Source organism: Vicugna pacos, chromosome 13 (assembly GCF_048564905.1).
Source record: "Vicugna pacos chromosome 13, VicPac4, whole genome shotgun sequence".
Classification (NCBI taxonomy): Eukaryota; Metazoa; Chordata; class Mammalia; order Artiodactyla; family Camelidae; genus Vicugna; species Vicugna pacos.
This window is the reverse complement of record NC_132999.1, coordinates 20,437,139-20,458,564: the sequence shown is the minus strand read 5'-3', so window position 1 is coordinate 20,458,564 and position 21,426 is coordinate 20,437,139. Positions and strand designations below refer to the sequence as shown.

General features: G+C 33.7%; 1 protein-coding gene and 1 pseudogene across 3 annotated transcripts in view; both read left to right on the top strand.

Annotated features, from left to right (window-relative positions):
• Positions 1-21,426, top strand: part of EFCAB7 (EF-hand calcium binding domain 7) — a 58,289-nt gene that overhangs the window by 21,264 nt on the left and 15,599 nt on the right. For 2 of the 3 annotated variants that reach the window (XM_072974302.1, XM_031684359.2), the window contains exons 9-14: positions 1,435-1,592; positions 2,279-2,412; positions 6,494-6,642; positions 14,934-15,143; positions 17,323-17,430; positions 18,436-18,487. In XM_072974302.1, coding sequence (XP_072830403.1) covers positions 1,435-1,592; positions 2,279-2,412; positions 6,494-6,642; positions 14,934-15,143; positions 17,323-17,430; positions 18,436-18,487 — 811 coding nt within the window. Of the gene's footprint in view, positions 1-1,434; positions 1,593-2,278; positions 2,413-6,493; positions 6,643-14,933; positions 15,144-17,322; positions 17,431-18,435; positions 18,708-21,426 lie in introns of those variants that run through there. The other variant, XM_006205390.4, reaches the window with a different exon arrangement.
• Positions 18,817-20,427, top strand: LOC102545298 (glycerophosphodiester phosphodiesterase 1 pseudogene; annotated as a pseudogene).

The window sequence follows — 21,426 nt, the reverse complement described above, 5'->3', positions numbered from 1 at the left end:
TGAGATAGCATATGTAAAAACGTTAGTACATAGCAAGCCAATAATAAAATTTGAAAGAGTTTTTATTTGCCTGTTTACTGTGTAGGCCTCTGTTTATCTGTAATATGTCATATTTACAAAGGATTTTTAGTTTTAGTGTTAGTTTCACAGTTATTTTCTCTAGGAAGAGTGTTGTGCCCATGAAAGACTTTCCATCTGCCAACCACAGTGGCAGTTCAAGGTTATATGTGGAGATAAGGGAGGGTCATGGGATAACATATATTAGGAAGCAGCAAGAACTGCTTTTCACTCCTGGATATCACTCTACCTCTGGGCAGTCTAAAAGATTATGGTTTCCAAAGGACGGTTTGGGTCAATCTTTAGTCTTCAAAATGACCCTCACTTTTATTGGGTTGCTTCTTGTATCAAAATAGGATTAGGATGTGGTCACTGTAGGATGATTTATGGTTCCTCTGACTTTTGAGGGCAGAATAGGGCTGAACCCAGAATTTGGATGAGCAACTCTGTTTTGTATATGAGTCCCTAGGATGACCTAAAATATACCTGAGATTTGAAAGGAGTTTTTGGACACAATACCAGACAGAATTCCCTAGGGTTACTCTGTGCCGAAGGACAAGTAACTATTAGCTTAGATATTATACACGACTAGAAAATGCTTAGGCTTAATATATTTGACAGTGGCAACCCCTCCTTTTCATAGGAAGCCATTTGGCTCCAGAAAGCACCTAGAAGTTTGATAGAGGGATGCCATTTTGTTCTCTTTTATAGAAGAGGAGAATAAAATTTTTTTCTGTACAAATGTCTTGGCATTCATAAATATCCTGTAATGAAAAGATTTTTGTATAAAGTAGGTTTATCTGAACTCTGCCATCGTGTTTTATCGTCCATATTACATAGATAATAGTAAAATTCCAGTGCTTTTGTCCACATAATTGGATTTTTACAAATATGGCTAATTCATACAAATAGTGAACTCTTTTAAATATATTTAATTTTTATTTTGTAACATTGAAATCTGACTAGAGATCATATATTTATATTTGAATCAAATTGGGCAACTGTAACTTGGAAAAATTACTCTAAAATTTTTCTCTTTTCCTGTTGAAATATTTGCATCACAAACATTTTTGAAGATTACTGGGAAGATTTAGAAGTTGTATTACTTCTTACCTGTTATAGTTTCAGGCATTTGTTTTTAAAAGATATAAAAAACCACATCTAATATTACTAGGCTTAGCATTAACAAAAAGATTTTGAAGCCTATAAAATGTTGATAGAACCATAATAGAATTGGTGAACATAATAGAATTGGTGATAGAACATAATAAAATCGGTGAAAAACTATTCATAATGCTCCCTTTTCATAAGAAAGATGATAAGTCATTAAGACTCATGGTGGTTGTTTGTTTCTTTTTAAAATTCTTTTGAGAAAAGGTGTTTGGGTGGACTGGTGAACTAGGACCTGGAATTTACTGGTTAATTCCTTCCACAACTGGCTGTAGGCTAAGGAGAGAAATAAAACCAATAGCAGAAGAAGCCCAACTTGTGTATAGAGATGAAACAGGGGAATTATTTCTTACAAAGGAATTTAGGTAAGTTTTGTTTATTAAAATTAGAAATATAACATCTAGACTGGATGTATATCAGTAGCCTGTCTTCCATCCTTTCCTTTGGCTTGCCACCACCCCCACCCCCATATTCTAATCAATAGCTCAACTCATCCACTAGGCATCTAAAAGTAACCTTCTATTCGTGGGTCTGAGGTTGCCATTCATTTCTGGGTTCCATACGTTCAGCAAGTCAACTTTAGTTACATACCTATGGATTTCTCCCCGACTAGAAATAGATACTGCTAGGCTCACTATTGACTTAGATAACTGTCAGATATGAAGTCCAAATGCTCGGGTAGTTCTCCCATACCCTAGATATACACGGTAAGATTGGTTGCAGGTAGAGAGGAAGAAGAAAATTGGAGAAAGGAGAAAAATTGGAGAAAGGAGAAAAATTGGAGAAAGGAGAAGAAAATTGGAGAAAGGAGAAAAAAGGAAACTATGATTCACTGAGTTCCTACTATGTATTGAGATACTGTGTTTGCTTTAGAAACTTGTTTATCTCATGCAGTAATAGACTGAGTTAAAAATACATTTGGATACGTGAACTTTATCATTCACAAATACTGTTTGATGCCTTGGTATTACTTTTGAAAATTATCCTTATAGAAACCTTCAATCTAGTTTCCTTAGAGACAAAAAATAATTCTCTATTTTTATAATTTTAGGTCAACTTTATCAGATATATTTGAAGTAATTGATTTAGATGGAAATGGTCTTCTTAGCCTTGAAGAATATAATTTTTTTGAATTGAGAACAAGTGGTGAGAAATGTGATGAAGATGCTTGGGCTGTCTGCAGAGGTAAGCACTTTTCTTTTTCTTAATGGATATGTTAAAAACAAACAAACACACAAAAAATATATATAGCACCCTTTCATCCTTAAGAAGTTAAATGTCAAACTTATCCGTGGAATATGATTGCAATTAGGACAATTTCAAAGTAGTAGCATTGTTTGTAGACTGTAAAAATTTAGACTTTTATATTCCTTAAATTCCTAGTTGGTGTAGTATTCAAGTTAAAAGAAAATGTGAATTAATCATAATTTATATGCTTGGAGTTTAGAATGTAAAAAACTTTGCCCTAGCTCTGATAGCAAAGGGACTGAAGCTGTTAAGAGTCCCAAACTCTGCCCAGGAGAGGGCAGCAAAGAGCTAATCGGCTAGATTTGTGTTAAAAATTCAGCGGTTTCTAGGCAGTTGTTTATATATGTTAAGAATTCTTTCATTTTTTGTATTTGAGTTGAATTGGTAAAGTTCATCCATGGATGTATAGAAACTAAAAATATTAATGTGGGAAATAAAAGTGCTGAGAATGAGGGAGTTAGTTGTCACTTAGGAGAAGTCTGAGAAGAGGGTAGGACTTGTGTACATATTTAAGCCAAGGACTGAAAGGTCAAAGGGGAAAACTAGAAAGCCATAGCCAACTGTAGATCACAGAACAAGAAATATGAGAAGGCTAGAATGCAGTCAAGAGAGAGATTAACTCACATGTTGCTGGCACTAGGGTAGAGATGTGTTCTATCCCTCTGGTTCTTGACGTGGTCTAAGCTTGGCAGAGTCAGTGAGCCAGGTGGGAGTCTGAAAATCTGTTTATCTAAACAGCAAATATGGTAGAAATGTTATTAATATAAAAATTTAAAAAATACATCTTTTTAACTGAAAGTTTATATAGTGTAATGAAGAATAAGAAATGTATATTGATTTATAATATTAAACTTTGATTAACAAGATTGATAACATAGAATATTATTTTTAGGAAGATGTAATCATCTTGTAACTAATGTTATAACATTTTGATTCTCTGTTGTTGGCACTAGATCACATTCCGTAAGAGTTAATCATAATTAGGATTTTCTTACTGTAAGTTGTTGTTAAATAGAATTTTAGTTTAATAATTTAATTAAATTGGTAAAATTGATAGTTAATTTTTTTTTGAGGGCTTACCACGTATCAGGTGAGGGCCCTTCTACACATTACCTCTTTGAGGTGTATACTATTATTATTCTCATTTTACAAATGAGAAAACAGAATCGAAGAAGGTAAGTCACTTGACCAAGATTATACAGCAAGAAAATTTCACAGCTAAATTTGTAATCCAGACAGTCAAGCTTCTGAACCTTCAGTACCATGACTTGGGGGAAACGTTTCCTTCAACAACATTAATAATGCTATGAAGAAATGGGCTTTTTAAGTTCTGAAATACTTATCTTTCTAACCATTATATGTAATATTAATTTCATTTATCCTTCCTCTTAATAAGAAAATATATTATTTACCTGTAAGATCATTTTATAAACCTTTTTAGACTTAAAGATGCCTTTTTAAAAAAAAATTTATTAATAGACTTTATTTTTAGGGCAGTTGTAGTTTACAGTAAAGATTGAGTAGATCTCCCATGCAGCCTTTTTCCCCACTCTCCCAATTCCCCCTCTTATTAACATCTTGCATTAGGATGGTACATTGTTTAAAGTTGATGAACCAATACTGATACATTATTATTAACTGAAATCTATAATTTATGTTAGAGTTGTATTGTGTTATACAGTTTTATGAGCTTTGACAAATACACAATGTTATGTATCTGCCATCACAGTATTAGACAGAATCATTTCATGGTTCTGAAAATTCCTTATGCTCTACGTATTCATCTACCTATTAATCCCTTCAAACCCCTGGCAAACACTAATCGTTTACTGTCTCTATAGTTTTGCCTTTTCCAGAGTGTCTTATTGTTGGAATATTACACAGCATATAACTTTTTCGGACTGGATTCTTTTGTTAAGAAATATGCATTTAAGTTTCCTCCATGTCTTTTCATGGCTTGATAGCTCATTTCTTTTCAGTCCTAAGTAATATTTCACTTGATAAATGTTTATTCTTTAACCTATTTAAGGGCATATTGGTTTCTTCCAGTTTGGGGCAATTATGAATATAACTGCTGTAAACACTCATGTACAGATTTTTGTGTGTATGTAGTTTTCAGCTCATTTCAGTTCATTTCAATTCAACAGTAGTTGGATGGTATTCTTGTCACCATTTGATATTGCCAGTTTTTTGTATTTTAGCTGTGCTAATAGGCATATAGTGGTATCACATTGTTGTTTTAATTGCAATGACATGACGTTGAGTATCTTTTCATATGCCTATTTATCATTTATATATCTTCTTTTGCTCATTTTTTGATTGAGATGTTTGTTTTCTTGTTGAGCTTTCAGAATTCTTTGCATATATTGGATACAAGTCCTTATCAATGTATGTTTTGCAAGTATTTTCTTCTAGTCTTTCTCTTAACATTCTCGTAACAGCGACAGTGTCTTTCACGGAGCAGAGGTTTTTAATTTTTACGATGTCTCACTTGTCAATTTTTTCTTTCATGGATCATGCTTTTGGTTTGTATGTTTTTGGTGTTGTATCTAAAACCTCAACAATACAAGGTTATCCATATTTTCTCCTTTTTTCTTCCAGAAGCCTTACAGATTTGTGGTTTGGGTCTATAGCCCATTTTAGTTAATTTTTATTAAAGATGTAAGGCCCTTGTCTAGATTTATGTTTTTGCATGTGGATGTCCGGTTGTTCTAACACCATTTGTTGAGAAGACTATCCTTTCTCCATTGAATTGACTTTGTATCTTTGTCATATATCAGTTGAATATATTTCTGTGGGTCTTTTTCTGAGTTCTCTATTGTATTCCACTGATCTATTTGTCTTGTCTTTCACCAATACCACACTGTCTTGATTACCGTAGCTTTAAAATAAGTCTTGAAGTTGGGTATTAACAAACTTTAAAAAATTAATGGAAGATTGATAATTTTAAGTTTTAACAGTAGTTTTGTTATTGATAGTTTATATAACATGATATCTAGATACATTTTTGTTGAAAGTAATAATTTCTTTGTTTTGTGTATCAAATATTAATTTTTTATCTCTCTTTACTACATAGTAACTCCAGCCTCCATTTTAGGCTACCATTTCTATGATCTAATTTAGTCTACATTTACTTTTTTTCTTACAAAACTTATGAGTCACTTTACAAACTCTAAACATTTTAAACTGTTTATTAGCCAACCAGTTTTAAACAGTTCTGTCTCTGCCTCTTTCCTCACAATAATGTATACAAAAGGGAACTCAGGTAAAAGTACCCATTTGCTTTGGGTATATTACAGATAGGAGTTGAAAAATAAAATATTTCTTTGTTGTAGGGCAGTTAAAAGAACATAATCCAAAGTGAGTAGCTGTTTTTTGTCTTTATTATAGACAAATGGAAGAATTATATATATCTAGATACTTCTACATGAATTTTTGCTTTTAAGTAACGTTAAAATAGACACATTTAGATTTGTCTGGGACTGCATAATGTTCCCCATTATCTAACAGTTTTTTACGGACAAGGGGACAGTTCAGTTTAAATCAGAGCAGCTAAGTATATAGAAGTCTCCTTAAATCTGGCACCATCCACACCTCCCTTTTTGAAACACCAATAGTTTGGGGGGTATGTATTACATCAAATTCAGTTGGGTGGCAAATAAATATGAAGCATTTTACTTTTTAAAATATATATCAATATATACTCTAGATAAGCAGGCAGGTTAGAATTTACCTAGAAAAAATTAAAATTTCCTCTAATTTTGGAATATATTTGCATTATTTATAACTTCAGATTTTGTTGAAAAACTAAATCATGCACTGTGATGGTGCTTACGCTGAGTTGTGAGAACATTATCTCTCAAACATGTTTTGAGCCATTCTTATTTCACTTTTACACTGCTCACAGATTCATAAGGCCTCCTTTAAAACAAACATTTATGAATAATAGTATATAATAGACATTTTATTAAATACATAATTTTAAAATTAAGAAAGAAACTTTTGGTTGTTTTGACAGAAAATTTTGATACAAAGAAGAATGAACTAACAAGGCAGGGCTTTATGGATCTGAACCTAATGGAAGCCAACGATCGTGAGGGAGATCCTCGTGATCTTTGGGTAACTCTACACTCGATGGGCTACAATAAAGCTCTGGAACTGACAGAGGTAAAGCAATCTTAAACGTTTGCAGTGGGTTCAATGTACATGATATTTTACCCCATGAACATTTTCCTGATACAAGACTTTTGAATTGGTCTCTCAAATTCTTTATCTTCAATATATGAATGAATCCTGGGTGCAGCCGTGTTTTTCTGTTAGTTTGTGCAAATTCTTCCTTAAAATTTAGTTACTGCAACATTTAAATAATTCAGAAACAAAGGAATGTGAGCATATGATATGCAGGAAAAAGGTTGGTAATTTTAAAAATTATATTTCTTAGTTAGCAGTGGCTATTTGAGTTGCTAAAATTTCATTTCCATATGGAGACTTTCTGTCCTAATAAAATAAAGACTCTCTCAGAATAAGGAGAATGTGTCTGTATGAGAACTGGAGTTCTAATCTTTTTACAAAGAGTACTCCTTGGGTTAATATTTGTAAAAACACTTGGAACAGTGTTTTGCTCATATAAAGCAATGTGTATGTATTCACTATCATTGTTATTATTTATTAACATGATAAGTATAAAAGTTGAATAAAACTCGCAATGAACCAGAGGGATAATAAAAATTAAGCCTGTTTCTTAAATTTTATATTTTGTGTCCTTCAATAAAGTTTAAAGTAAAGGATTTAAGAGTTTCAGGCCACACATTTAGATAGCAATACATTTGTTTATATTCTTAAAATTAAAAATAATACCCCCCTTCTACAAATAAATCAACTTAGTACAGTAACAGTAGCATCAACAGATTTTGCCTTTTGGATGTATTGAGATTTTGGTTTAGTTCCTTGTTTTGACATGATCTGAAATCTCTCATAAATCTGTTTTGAGAAGTTCTCTATGTTTTTTCCATTTTTATTAATAGGAGGTGAATAGTTATAGTAACCTTTGCATCGTATTTTAACCTAACATTTAGTGAATCCCACATTTGTAAGCATCCTGCAAAATCAGTATCCAGTCTTTGAATAATACTGTGTATGCTGCACATACATTCATTTAATAGAGGAGTTCATTAAGAGCAAATTAAGACATAGCATTTGCTGATGGCACTGACCTTTGAAATCATAGGCAAGACGGGTTTCTGAGGTAAAAATATTTTTATTTAAATTTTATTTATTGAATATATAATACATTCACATCATTGAAAGTTCCAAAAAAAATTATGCAATGAAAATGTCAAAGGATGATGAGACTACCACTCAATAACTGAAGTGAAAAGACAAGGCTGAACTGATTGCTTACTACAAGGGAGAGCTATGCTGGTCAGGTGCAGTCTCTTCATGCAAAGCAGAATGTTCATCGTATTCACAAAGGGTTTAGGGGAAGCATGACTACTTGGGTGAGACTGTTGATTGGTTGGCACTCGGTGGTATATTTATTTACATGAGTCTGTCCCTGATGCCTGGGCTTTCAGAAGTGAGGAGCTGACACTGGCTGGTTCCAAAAGTGTGTTCATTGAGATGAGTTGTTGCAGATCAGTTGAACAGGTTTAAAACATGTTCTGATGACTGCTCATTACCATGACAACAGAATGATCAGTTTTCTCATAAGTTTGTGGAAACTTTTTTATTCCCAGTCTTTCCTTTTGATTTTCATTCAGCTAAAGCCATAGAAGAAACCATTAAAGATTAACTCAACCACTGTTGTTGAATCTCTTTGAAGAGGTTTCATCTGTGAAGATTTAATTTTCAGGTTGTGCATATATCATGATTTCATCCTGTTTATGTCTTTAAGTCATCTGCTGGGAGAGTAACTATACAGAAACATTTTTAAGATTCTGGATAACATTTAAACTGAGACAAGGACAACTTGAAGTATTATAAGAAAGGGCTGGAGGCACTCCAGAATCATGACTCTAGGTTTTCCAGACTTGGCCAAGAAGAGTCCTGAGGACTCCCCAAGTCTAACTTTGTATAGCCTTTTGCATTCGTAGATGGTTTTACTTGTTCTAGTGTTAATCCAGGTACAGAATGAAGTATTAGCATTAGTGCAGACTCCTCCCTGATTGATCAAAAGAAAAATCGAAGCCTTTAATCTATAACTGCTTGAGTTAAAGAATTTAAACTGGCTTGTTGTGCCCTCAGGGCTTAGGCTACATTAATTACTGTGTCAACCAAAATGAAGGAACAATTTTGTGGTGATCATTTGCAGTGGTGTAACTACTGTGAATGGGCTTACTATCTTCAGGGGTCTTTTTCCAGAAAAGCTTTATTCTTTCGGAGTATATGTATGGACATGTAGCCCACAGAGGGTGCTGGGGAGTCACATCCTTGGAGGGGCCTAACTAGTAGCTGCACAGAATAACTTACCTGGATTCTGATTTGGCATTAAATAGTCTGACTTCCACATAGGAGTTGCACAAGACATATAATCATTCTTTGTGGAACTGTGGGTATATTGTTTCTTGGTGTTTTGACATATAGTTAAGTATTGCATTATATATTTTTCATAGTTCAAACACATTTTCCTTAAAGCCTAGACTTTGGCAAGTCATTGTTACTAGTAAGGAGAACATGATAGGCCAGGTCAGACATACACACCCTTAAATCAGTAAAGAGGAAAGCTCTGAATAAACAAGAGTGTGCAGAGAGGAGTGTGACCTGTAGAAGAACCTTGCTCCAGTGGTCTCGAGAGGAAGCTGCTTCTTCATATGGTCATATGCTTATTGAAAGATTTTTAACAGTTAATTCTTCTGGAGGTTCTCTGGAAAACCTCACTTTAGGATCTTTAAAGGATATATTTTTCCAGTGCTGTTAAGGCCCTTATTATTTTCCCAGAGATTTTGGAATCATAAAGACAAAAAGCGTTTTGAGTAAGGAGCAGAGCCTCACTCAAATTTATGAATAACTGTTCTAGTTAAATGTGTCCCTTGTTATGGGATCAGTAATTTGGAATGTCCTAGGCAGTCATGATGGTTGTAGCCTTGCAACAGGCAAATATTTTGATCCATTCTGAAAATAAATGTATTATTATTATTAGTGCTACATATTCATAAACCATGGCGGGAGAGGCAACTGTACAAATTCAATTGGGAAAAGCTCAGAGAGTCTTTTAGAGCATAGTCTCATTTCACGTCCCACAGTTTTTCCAGGTTAATTTACTTACAGATAAAGCATGGAGTGACTTTATCCTTTATTATCCTAGAAAGATTTTTCCTTAGTGTTTACTATTATAGCCAATTTGTCCTTATTGGAATGAGTTGTTTCGTGGAAGGTTTTATCTAGTGTCCAGGTGGCCATTCTGGTTTTGCCAGATCTTAATACTCATGGTTCTTATAACCTAATGTGCTTGTTGTGTCTTTTCAGAATTTGGCAAGCCAAATTTTGTGTATCTACAATGGAATCTTTGAATTTTTCCATGGATTTTATTTTGTTATTCTTACTTCATACAATGTTTTTACATAAGGACTTTAGTCAGAGTAGTCCGTTTAGTATAATAATCTGTTAAAAGTATTTCTTTAGTATTTCTGTAATACTACTAAAGTATTTCTATGGTATCTATAGTATAGTATATTAGCTTCTATAGAACTTCTTTTACAGTCTCTTCCTTCATGACAGCAATTATTTTAGTATCATATAATTGTTCATTTTTAAAGGATACTTGCGAAAGTGCAAAAACACCATTTTTCTATAATATCTTTGAAAAGCCAGTTATTCTAAAAGTATACTCGCTGTTAATTTACATGTATTTTAGCCTGTTAGTAATTTGATATGCCTTAGAGAGAACTATAATTTAATCATTTGAGCTAAGCTGTTTCCTGATAAGGAAATAGATTTTACAGAAGAGACCTGGCTACTTATTGTATGTCGAACCTGGTATTGTCCTTTTTATTTTTTAATATAGCCCCATCAACAAAACCCTATTAACAAATAACAACAGTATTAAGTTGGAATTTGGTATTGAAGCATCCAAAAATTTTGTTCTGGGCATGGATATGTCTTGATTTACAGAATCATAATGAAGAGATTCTCCTCATTCAACAAGGGTTATAGAGTTGTTGGATTGAAAGTATTACATCAGAAGATGTTATGACAAGAAGGAGATAGTAAAAATTCAGAATTAATTAGTATAAAAATGTTGAGTGTTTCCATTAATGATAGGGAGATATATATATATGGTAACATTTGATTTAAAGGATTCATTTAAAATCTGAAGATATTTTGACTGATTTAGTTTTGACTGATACTTGTAAGTGATCTAAGACAAGGAGGCAATTCAGTTATGGTATTGACTTTGATAGGCAATGGTTCTTTGACATGTGCTATGTTACATTTTCATGTTTATAAAAAAAAGGTTTATGATAATCGAGGGAGAATCCATTTATATTACGTGCTGTGTTCTAATTGGTTTGAATATGTCTGTAGAGTCTTTTGCCCATAAGAATTCTGGATCCATAGCTATTTCTTTGGTAATTTCTTGAATCATTTATTATGTAAGTAATCTAATGTCTAGGTGAGCTATATTTTGATCCTGCATATTAAGTTAGTAGGTGTTGTTACAAAGAATAACCAAAGTATCAGTTACAGGCTAGGATTTAGGAAAGGGCTTAGGATTGTTTGAAATCTCATTAATTGAATGGTTTTAGTAAACCAAGACAAAGCTTATTTTATTTAAGCATTCTGTAAGTTACTATGCACTCTGTTTGTCTTTTATTATTTTTTTCCTCCACAATCAGGCAAATCAGCCATCATTTTTACTTTATTTTTTCTTATTAAACCCCCTAATTCATGTTTTAGAATTATAGGTTATCCATTCCATCTATCAACTTATAAAGGCAGATCCTCTTTCAAAGACAACATAACTTTATTGTTCCTCCTGCAAGAGCAGTGACCTATATCACCGTAAAAATCATTTACTTCTTTATTGAATGTTGGTAAACAAAACATATGTCTAGTTTTTCCTTTTTTTCTTCTCTTTTTAAAAAAGAATTTCTGGTATAAATTCCTTTCAGAATTCAGAACTAGGAAAAATTTACTTCATTTTTTAGATTTGAAGAGCTATGTAATACATTCCATTTCACTTTTATCTTGGCTAACAGATAGCTAAGAGCCACATTTTGTGCAAAATTTAAGGGGTATGCCCTAATCTAGGTTTTATTGTTACAGTCTTCCCTATCTTCCTTATTATACATTGTTAATATTTTTACAATTAACAATTTACAATGAAAAGTTTTCTTCCTTGTTGTATGCTTCCTATATTAACTTAGTAGGATAAAAAGAATAAGTAAATAAAAGATCAAGCCCATGAAGAGGAAAAATAGTATAAAGGCAGCTTTTTTAGAGTAGGTAAGATTTTAGTTAAAAGATTTTAGAGAACATGTCTTTAACAAGGACTTTTTAAGATGTTTACTTTTAGTGAATCTTTAAATTTTGATACTCTCTGGTTGAATAAAACACATAAGCAAGACTTGAAAAATGCAAAATAATACCAGAATTTATTCAGTATTGAAAAAATGAACCTTTAAAATGCCACAATCATAATTATTATCATCTTCTTTCAGAATTCTATATTGTAAAGTATTTTGACACATATTACCTATTTGATATTTCCAGCAACTCTTGGTAGAATATTTACTGTTTATCCCCATTTCTCAATGAAGAAACTAAGCCTCATAGAAGTTAAGTGACTTCCCCAGATCACGTAGCTAGTAAGTGCCAAAGTTCAATTAAAAACTTAGATCTGCTTTCTAGTCCAAAGATTTTTCATTCTACTAGCTCTTTAAAAGGTAACTTTATTATTGCCAAAGGTTGGAGTCATTAAATATTTTTTAACTTTTTTTAAAATAAAAATGCCAGTAGTTCTACTAACTTCAGAGTTTTACCTTTTGTCCCCCCCAAAAAAAGCTGGTTGTCAATGTGTATGATTTCATTCATTTACTCAACAAATACATTTTAATGCCTGTCATAGGGTAAGCTTGTAATAAAGAGGCACTGAGGTTACAGTGATGAATAAAATAGTCAAAATTCCTGCCCTTATAGAATTTACATTCCATGAAGGAGAATGATTAATTAAATGTAGAATAATAAAATCATTGAAAATGTTTTGAAGGAAACAAGCTAGTGTCAAAGTAGAGAAGAACAGAGGGAGAGTGAAGGAGATTGGAGGACCAGAGCAGCTCTCTCTGCAGACGTGTCATTTAAGATTTAACCTAAAGGAGGAAGATGAGGTTCACATGTGAAAACATGTGAAAGAATCTTCCAAACAGGGAGAACACTACATGCAAAGGTCCTGATACAGGAAAGAGCTTTATTTGTTCTAGGATCCGAAAGATCAGAGTAACTGGAGCATAGCAAGGCAGGAGACTGGGTTGTATAGAGAGGCAAAGGCTACTGCATGCAGCATCTTATAGGCTGTGGTAAAGACTGAAGAGTAGACATTAGAAAAATCTACTTCTAAATGCAGAAAATCTCTTTAGATCTCAGATTTTAAAGATGCTTTTACACTAACTTTAAACTGTGAATTGATTTTTCTACATTTAGTTCTTTTTAGTGCTCTATATTGATGCATTAAGTTTCAAATATAAACAATTTCTTTAGAGCCCTTCAGTGAATTCTTTCTGAAACCTTAGAGTTAGGAAAGGAAATTAAATGACTAATATGAGATGAGTTCGCTTTAAACCAAATGGAAGCATGGTACTAAGGCTTAAAGGAGTTTTCTTTCTTTTTTTATATGGAACATTATCAGTTAATATGCTACCAAAAATTAGATTTTCATGTATTTTTATTACTCAATTCATAGTACTAAAATTTTCCTCTAAAAGTGTATCAGAAGGATAAGCAAGAAAGTGTAGTATGTCTTCTTAAATCATATGAAAACATATTAATAATAAATCATTAATTTTTTAACTTTTTTATTGAGTTATAGTCATTTTACAATGTTATATCAAATTCCAATGTAGAGCACAATTTTTCACTTATACATGAACATACATATATTCATTGTCACATTTTTTTCCACTGTGAGCTACCACAGGATGTTGTATATATTTCCCAGTGCTATACTGTATAATCTGGTTTATCTATTCTACATTTTGAAATCCCAGTCTGTCCCTTCCCACCCCCCAACCCCTTGGCAACCACAAGTTTGTATTCTATGTCTATGAGTCTGTATCTGTTTTGTATTTATGTTTTGTTTTGGTTTGTTTTGGTTTGGTTTGGTCTTTAGATTCCACATATAAGTGATCTCATATGGTATTTTTCTTTCTCTTTCTGGCTTATTTCACTTAGAATGACATTCTCCAGGAACATTCATGTTGCTGCAAATGGCATTATATTGTCGGTTTTTATGGCTGAATAGTATTCCATTGTATAAATATACCACTTCTTCTTTATCCAGTCATCTGTTGATGGACATTTAGGCTGTTTCCATGTCTTGGCTATTGTAAATAGTGCTGCTATGAACATTGGGGTGCAGGTTTCATTCTGAAGTAGGGTTCCTTCTGGATATAGGCCCAGGAGCAGGATTCCTGGGTCATATGGTAAGTCTATTCCTGGTCTTTTGAGAAATCTCCATACTGTTTTCCACAGTGGCCGCACCAAACTGCATTCCCACCAGCAGTGTAGGAGGGTCCCCTTGTATATATGTACAAAATATAATTGTACATACCTATAAGCATGACACCTGGATAGCATCAGTTATTTCTCCACAGCTTCTCCAGCATTTGTCATTTTGGACTTTTGAATGATGGCCATTCTGACTGGTGTGAGGTGATACCTCATTGTAGTTTTTATTTGCATTTCTCTGATAATTAGTGATATTGAGCATTTTCTCATGTGCCTATTGATCATCTGTGTTTCTTCCTTGGAGAATTGCTTGTTTAGGTCTTCTGCCCATTTTTGGATTGGGTTGTTTGTTTTTTTCTTACTAAGTCGTATGAGCTGCTTATATATTCCGGAGATCAAGCCTTTGTCAATTTCATTTGCAAAATTTTCTCCCATTCTGTAGGTTGTCATTTTGTTTTACATATGGTTTCCTTTGCTGTGCAGAAGCTTATAAGTTTAATTAGGTCCCATTTGTTTATTCTTGCTTTTATTTCTTCTAGGAGAAAATTTTTGAGATGTATGTCAGATAATGTTTTGCCTATATTTTCCTCTAGGAGGTTTATTGTATCTTATCTTATGTTTAAGTCTTTGATCCATTTTGAGTTTATTTTTGTGTATGGTGTAAGGAAGTGTTCTAGCTTCATTGATTTACATGCTGCTACCCAGTTTTCCCAACACCATTTGCTGAAGAGAAATAAATCATTTATTTTAAATTCTATCAAAAGGCTAAAACAAGATTTGCTTTTCTTTCATTTCAGGCATGCCCATTTGTCATCAATATCTATGCAGATAAATGCAAACCAAGAATTAAAGCTGTCCATATGCAGGCATGCAGTGGGCAACTTGAGAAGGCCATTTGTAAATCTGTTCTTAACAAAGGCGATGCCAAAGTAATAGATGGCTATGAAAATATAATTGTACATACCTATAAGCATGACACCTGGATAACATCAGTTTTTGAAAACAAGGTATCTGTTATGAAGTGGTTCTCATGACCACATTGTTTACTAATATATTCCATCTTCTTTCTTACCCTATTCTTGCTGAGTAATTAAACATCTCATTACATAAATAATGTTTATAATGGATAAGTTATTCTTTTTTCTTCTCAGGTTTCTAACTCAAACTTGGCATGATAATTTTTATATATTTTTACATGTATAATATTTATTTACGAGATACCTGTTCTTTGTATTTCTGTATGACATAATTGTTTTTCTCTTAAAATATTATGAAAGTTATATATTTGGGTATCTATGAAGATAGAGCATAATATGGGTACAAAGTATTTTATTTAGTTTGTTACTAAAAGTCTTTAAACATACATAGCCATTTTAAATAATAAATACCATGTTTTAAAGAAATATAAACAAAGTAAAGAAAAAAAATTAGCCCAACTTTTCACACAAGCTTTTCAATATCAGAAATCCTACAGATTATCATAATTTTATCTAATTAAATATATTCTACTGTCCGGGACCTATTTTTATCAGGCCAATTATATCTCGCTTTGGCCACATTATCTGCCTCTTGATATTGCACATCAAGAGAATACATACATAAATTCTTAAAGTGGGAGATATCCAGTTTTCTGTAAATTACAAATTCTTATAAAAATCTTACACAACATGACTGGGTTTTTAGAACTGTTGGCTTATTTCTTTTAGTTCCTCAATGAGATTTATATTATTTTTATGTCTGCCATAAATTTCTTGAAGTACTTAAGATTAGGCTGAGTATTAGTTGGTGTGAGTATGTATTATGTAACTAATGCTCCTAGTCACAGTAAGGGCCACCAGAAAGTATAACATTGTCTCTGCTTTCAAAGAGTTCATGGGCTAGTAGTTAAGTCAGAATGATAGTCTTGAAAGAGACTGGAGAATAATGAAATGTTAAATTATATAGTACTGTTTGTATATGCAATAAGAGTTTTACTGTATTCATATCTCTTGTAGTTGGTGTTAGTTTGGACTGCAGAAGTTGGGGGAGGGCTTGTTTTGTGACTCAGGGGAAGGGAACTGTGATGTGGGATTTGAGCATGTGGTATGGGATTTGAAAGATAACTAGGATTTAGACATATAGAGAGACAGCCTTTAGAAACAGAGGAAACAGTGTAAGGAGAAACATCAGAAAAAGTTAATGTGAACTATGGATGAAAAAGTGAGAATATCACCTTTGCAGAAGCAGAGAGCTTTATTTGGAGGAGTATTTGGAAGGTAAATAACATAAACTGAATGAGTCCAGATTATATATGTTATCTTGAAAACAAGGTAGAGGAGTTTAGACTTGATGAAATAAGACAGAGTCCCCAGCTAGTAGACTGCAGTCTTCAAATAGATCATAAAGCCCTGGAGAGTGATTCCTAAGATCTGGCATGTTTCCCTTTCTCCTCTCCATGTTTTGTTTATTTGTTTGTTTTTGATTCTTGTGTAGGAGGGGTTTTGGTGTGTGTGCCCTCTATGTTTTATTAGGAATAAAGGGTGGAAGAGAGTCACTACCCTACCCCAGTTCCTCTGCTCTGAAGGCAATTCTTCATTTTTCAACCCTCCACCTCCTTTTCCCTCAAGGAAAATTAAATTTCCCTTCACCAAAATGAGGTAATGATGTTAGAGCTTACCATGTGCCAGGCACTTTAACACATTTACTTCTCACAGCAACCCAGTGAGGTAAGTACTATCCCCATTTACACACAAGGAAACTGAAGCACAGGGTCATTAAATAACTTGGAAAGGTCACACAGCTAAGTAGTAGAATTGCTGAGAAATGACTCCAGCTGGTCTAATGTTATATTGCCTCTTTGTAGTCATTAGAAAGTGACTGCAGGTTCTTTAGCAGGGGAATACTTTGATTCCTATAGTTCTCTCATTTATCAGCTCCATCCTGCTTTCTCTTGCTTGTTCTCCATCCTAGAGGCTGTTATCTATGATCTAGTATCTCTTCTTCTGTAAGGTCTCACTTCTTTCGTAAGGTCTTCCTTGATACCCTAATCTGAGCTTATGTTTCTATTTCTATATTATCTTCTATGTTTCTATAGAACCCTGTGAATACCTCTATCACAAGACTTGCAAAATGTTTTGTAATTATCATTTTATTTGTATATATTTAGTAAAGAAAGGATTAACAATTTATGAAATCTTTTTTTTGTAGTCAGATAATAAAGTGATTATTCACGTCAACAATGAGCTAAGTAAAAACTGCGTAAACAACAGAGGACTCAACATATTTGCAGTAGAAGTGGCACCAAAATCTACAATGGTAATGCATTGTTTTCTAATTAAGGCCTTTTGTTTTATCAATTTGAAAAAAATTTTCTTGCTATTAATGTGATGAATAAATGTGTAGATGTAAAGTAAAGTAGAAAATTATTTATGTATGACTTTTGTATTAGTATCATCCTGTACTAGGAGGTAGGAGATTGGTTCTAATCCAGTTCTCAGTATTTGGTTCGGTGATAATGGGACATTCACTTAACCTCTCTGTGCCAATCTCTTTAAATCTAAAATTAACATAATATCACCAGTTTTAGGTACTTCACAAAATTAATGTAAAGGGAAAAAATGATATATATGAAAGCATTTTTGAACATTAGATAGAAATACGAAGTAGTGTTAATAGTAATAGGAATTTTGATAATTCAGCATATTTTATCTACATTATTAAGATTTTTCTGAGATGACCTAAAAGAGAAAATGCCTCTGAGTTTTATATAACCAGCTAAGTCAGTAACTAGGAACAGCTGAAGTTCTGGTGTTAGCAGAACTCCAGTTTTCTGATTCAGCCAGGAGATTAAAGATAGGGAGAGATAACTAGACCCTGAAGCTAGTCTAATCAAGGGAAAAACAAAAAAGCTTTCTGTTCTTACCCTTTCTTTCTCCATACTGTCCAAGAAATCCTAAAACATTCTAAAACTGGATAAAGAGAGTTTATCTTTTCTGTTATCCCAGTGAGGATTATTAAAAGTATTTTAGGCTTAGTAAGGAAAAGATATTCCCTTCCCACCATCCCTCTTTACCCACATTCACAAATACCAACTATCAGTTACTGTGTTATAGTAGAATTTAGGCTGGATTATCCTGTTAGATATCAGATCTTAGATTGCAGATCCCTGCTAAGGACAAATACTCTAGAATTTTATCTGAATTTTATCTATCCCTGCACAAGGATATTTTTAAAATAGTTTCTAGTAATGTCCTATTGAAAAATTGACCAAACATTACACTTTATAAAAAGAAAGTAAAAGCTTTCTATTTTTGTATGCAGGTTTGTCAACATGTAATGCCTCTGAATGAACGACAAGAATGGATATATTATTGTGTGTATTCCCTTATATCTTAAACACTGTTTTTAGGAAATAATTTTGCTTGAGATTATCAAACTAAGATGAATTATTTCAAAGTTTAGTGTGTTATTTGTTGATCAACTAAATGCTAATCAATTTAACTGATATACATAAATAATCGTCTTTAACTTATATGCATTTACATTTCATGTCCATATTATATCCTTTATTATTAAAATAGAAATAATTTTTTAATGTGTGGTTCTTACTAATATAATAGGAAATCTGGACACATTTCATTTATGACTGGTAAGTTAAATTACAGGTAAGCTTTTAAAAAGTAATACTCAAATGAATTCTATAAAATCCTATACACTTTTGATTTATTCATCAAAAAAAAAACCCTGAAATAAAAAGTAAATAGGCCAGCTGCACCAAGTGCCTTGTGCTTTATCCCTGTGCTATGGCCTGGCCAGGAGCCCAGTGGATCCCAAACTGCCTCCTCAGTGGTGTAGTCACAGGCATGTGGCTGTGGGAGGACCAGGGGACCTCTGCGTCCCCTTATCCTTCCTGCTGCTGCTGTGGTTGGTGATGTGCAGCTCCTTCAGTGCCTGCCTCTTCGCCAGCAGCCTCTGCACCTCTTCAGCCTTGCTCATGTGCCCTGCGCAGGGCTCTGCTGGTGCTCAAGCCCCAGGGCCGAGTTCCTGCCGGTGCCCGGCAGCGGCGGTCATGGTACCGCTGAGAACAAGTGGACGTTGAGTTTACTTCTGATGAGATTCCTGTCTTAATGCACATGTAGCTACAACGACTGATAGGACTGGTTGATGTGTGATTTGACATTTGAACAAATTAGACAGCTTAATCCTGCAGCAGATTACAGATTCAGGACTAATTTCCCTGATGAGAAGATCCCTACGCTGAGGGAAACTGGGGCAGAGTGCCTGAACCATAACCTCAGAATCTTCTTTGATGTCAAAGGCCGTGCAAATATGGCTACTGATGATCTAAAGAAAAATCTATATGGAGTTTCTGCAACTTTACAGTAACAGTGTTATTTGCTCTCTCTTGCCAGCAGTCATCTATAAGATGAGACAGACAAGTAGTAATGGCTTTAACTCACAGACTCCGGAGCCTTAGCCATGCGGGGGATGGGACTGTGACACTCTGGACACAGCCCTTGTTTGTGGTAGTGGGCATTTTGTTTGAAGTAGTGGGCATTTTGTTTGCTTGGAGCATACATAATATCTTGTGATACCTATGTGGAATTCTAGCTTTCCTCACGCAAAAGAATTTTGTATCCTCTTGAAGAAGTGGCCAACTAAAAAGCATTCAGGTTGTTGCCTGGACTGTTAATACCTTTGATGAGAAAAAGTTACTATGAATTTCATCTTGGTTCCAGCTCTGTCACCGACAGCATGTTGGTGCGAGTCTCAGTTCTAGACACTACCCCAGCCTCCTGCCCAAGGAAACATGTACAGAAACTGCCTGCTGGTCTCATGGCAGGATACTGAAATACCCTTTATGCTAGCCTAAGCCTTGGGGAATCGGGTGGCTCACACAAGCAGTAGTCAGTCATTGCATTTTTACCTGAACCAAAGCAAAACTTGATGTTGCCAACATGCTCCATGGAATGCCTGAGTTCAACACTGTTGCTCTTGAAAATCTGGGTCTGCAAAAAGGCAAACAGCTCCTGCCCCAGCCTAGCTGAGGCATACACTTAACCCAGCAAAGATAAGCACAGATTGAGTTGTGCAGTTCGGGAGTACAGATGAAAATGCATGAGAAACACACCATCACTCAGAGTTGACATTTTAAAACTTGCCACACTTTTGTAACTTATTTCAAATACTGTATTCAGCTATGTTATCAATGTACTGTGGATGTCAAACTTGTGACCACACTAATAAAATCATTAAAAGGGAAAAACAGAAAATGTGAATGCAGAAACAGCCATTTAATTACATACCATATTTAATTTTCCAAAGAGAAAATATAATTAAAGCAAAATTTGGAGAGATTCATTTTTGTATTGAAGAAGCCAAAATCTAATCATAACACTACAAATATTTTGTTCTGACAGTGAATTTTAAATGAATTTACTTGTGGATTATTTTTAATTAAATGTATTTTGACATAATAGATATGAAATCTAAATAGCATTTAGTGAAGTAATACAGTGCGTGAAAAACTATATTAAGCAATTAAGAACTGTGTAACCGTATCAGTAACAGAATACTTGGCTACTAAATGTCAGCTTTTGAAATATGAATACCAGTAAAGCAGCAGATTATTTTTACCCAGCACATGCTAGCACGTAGTTTAAATATCACTTAGATTTTTGGCCCTTGATTAGATGTCTGTAAAATGGGTTGTCATTATCTAGCAGTTTGAATTCTTCAGATGATGTCTTAAAAGGTAATGCAATCTTGAGAGCATTTTATTAATTGCCAAATGCTTTAGAAGTCAAATAAATGTGACCACATATTCTATTTCACAGAGTGTTGAGTTGCAGGAAATAAATTATCTGTCTGTGTTATCAAAAGCATACAGTAATGTTGCTATCTTTGCCCCAAGGTTAAAAAGACTTTATAATAGGATGATACATGACATCAAATGGTATCATGAAGACTCAAGAAAGAATAGTGAGCACTTAAGCCTTTTCTTCCACTGCTGTCACCACTTAGACATACCAAGCCTTTTTTTTCCCTTCCCATCACTCACTTTTTAGAGGAAGAAAACTCCAGCTATCTTATGGACCCATTTTCAATTAGTAGAAAAGAAAGATATTTTGTTTCAAGTTAAATTTTCTTCCAAGTGAATGAAAACCCAAGGGAACCAGCTAGTTAATGAATATAACACTGGGTGACGTTTTTGGACCTTTAAGTAAATAATTTTTTAAGGGTTAGTTCAGTACTGTGGTACTAGGCTATCCAGAAACATTTAATTCAAGTCCTGAAATACCAGACTTGTAG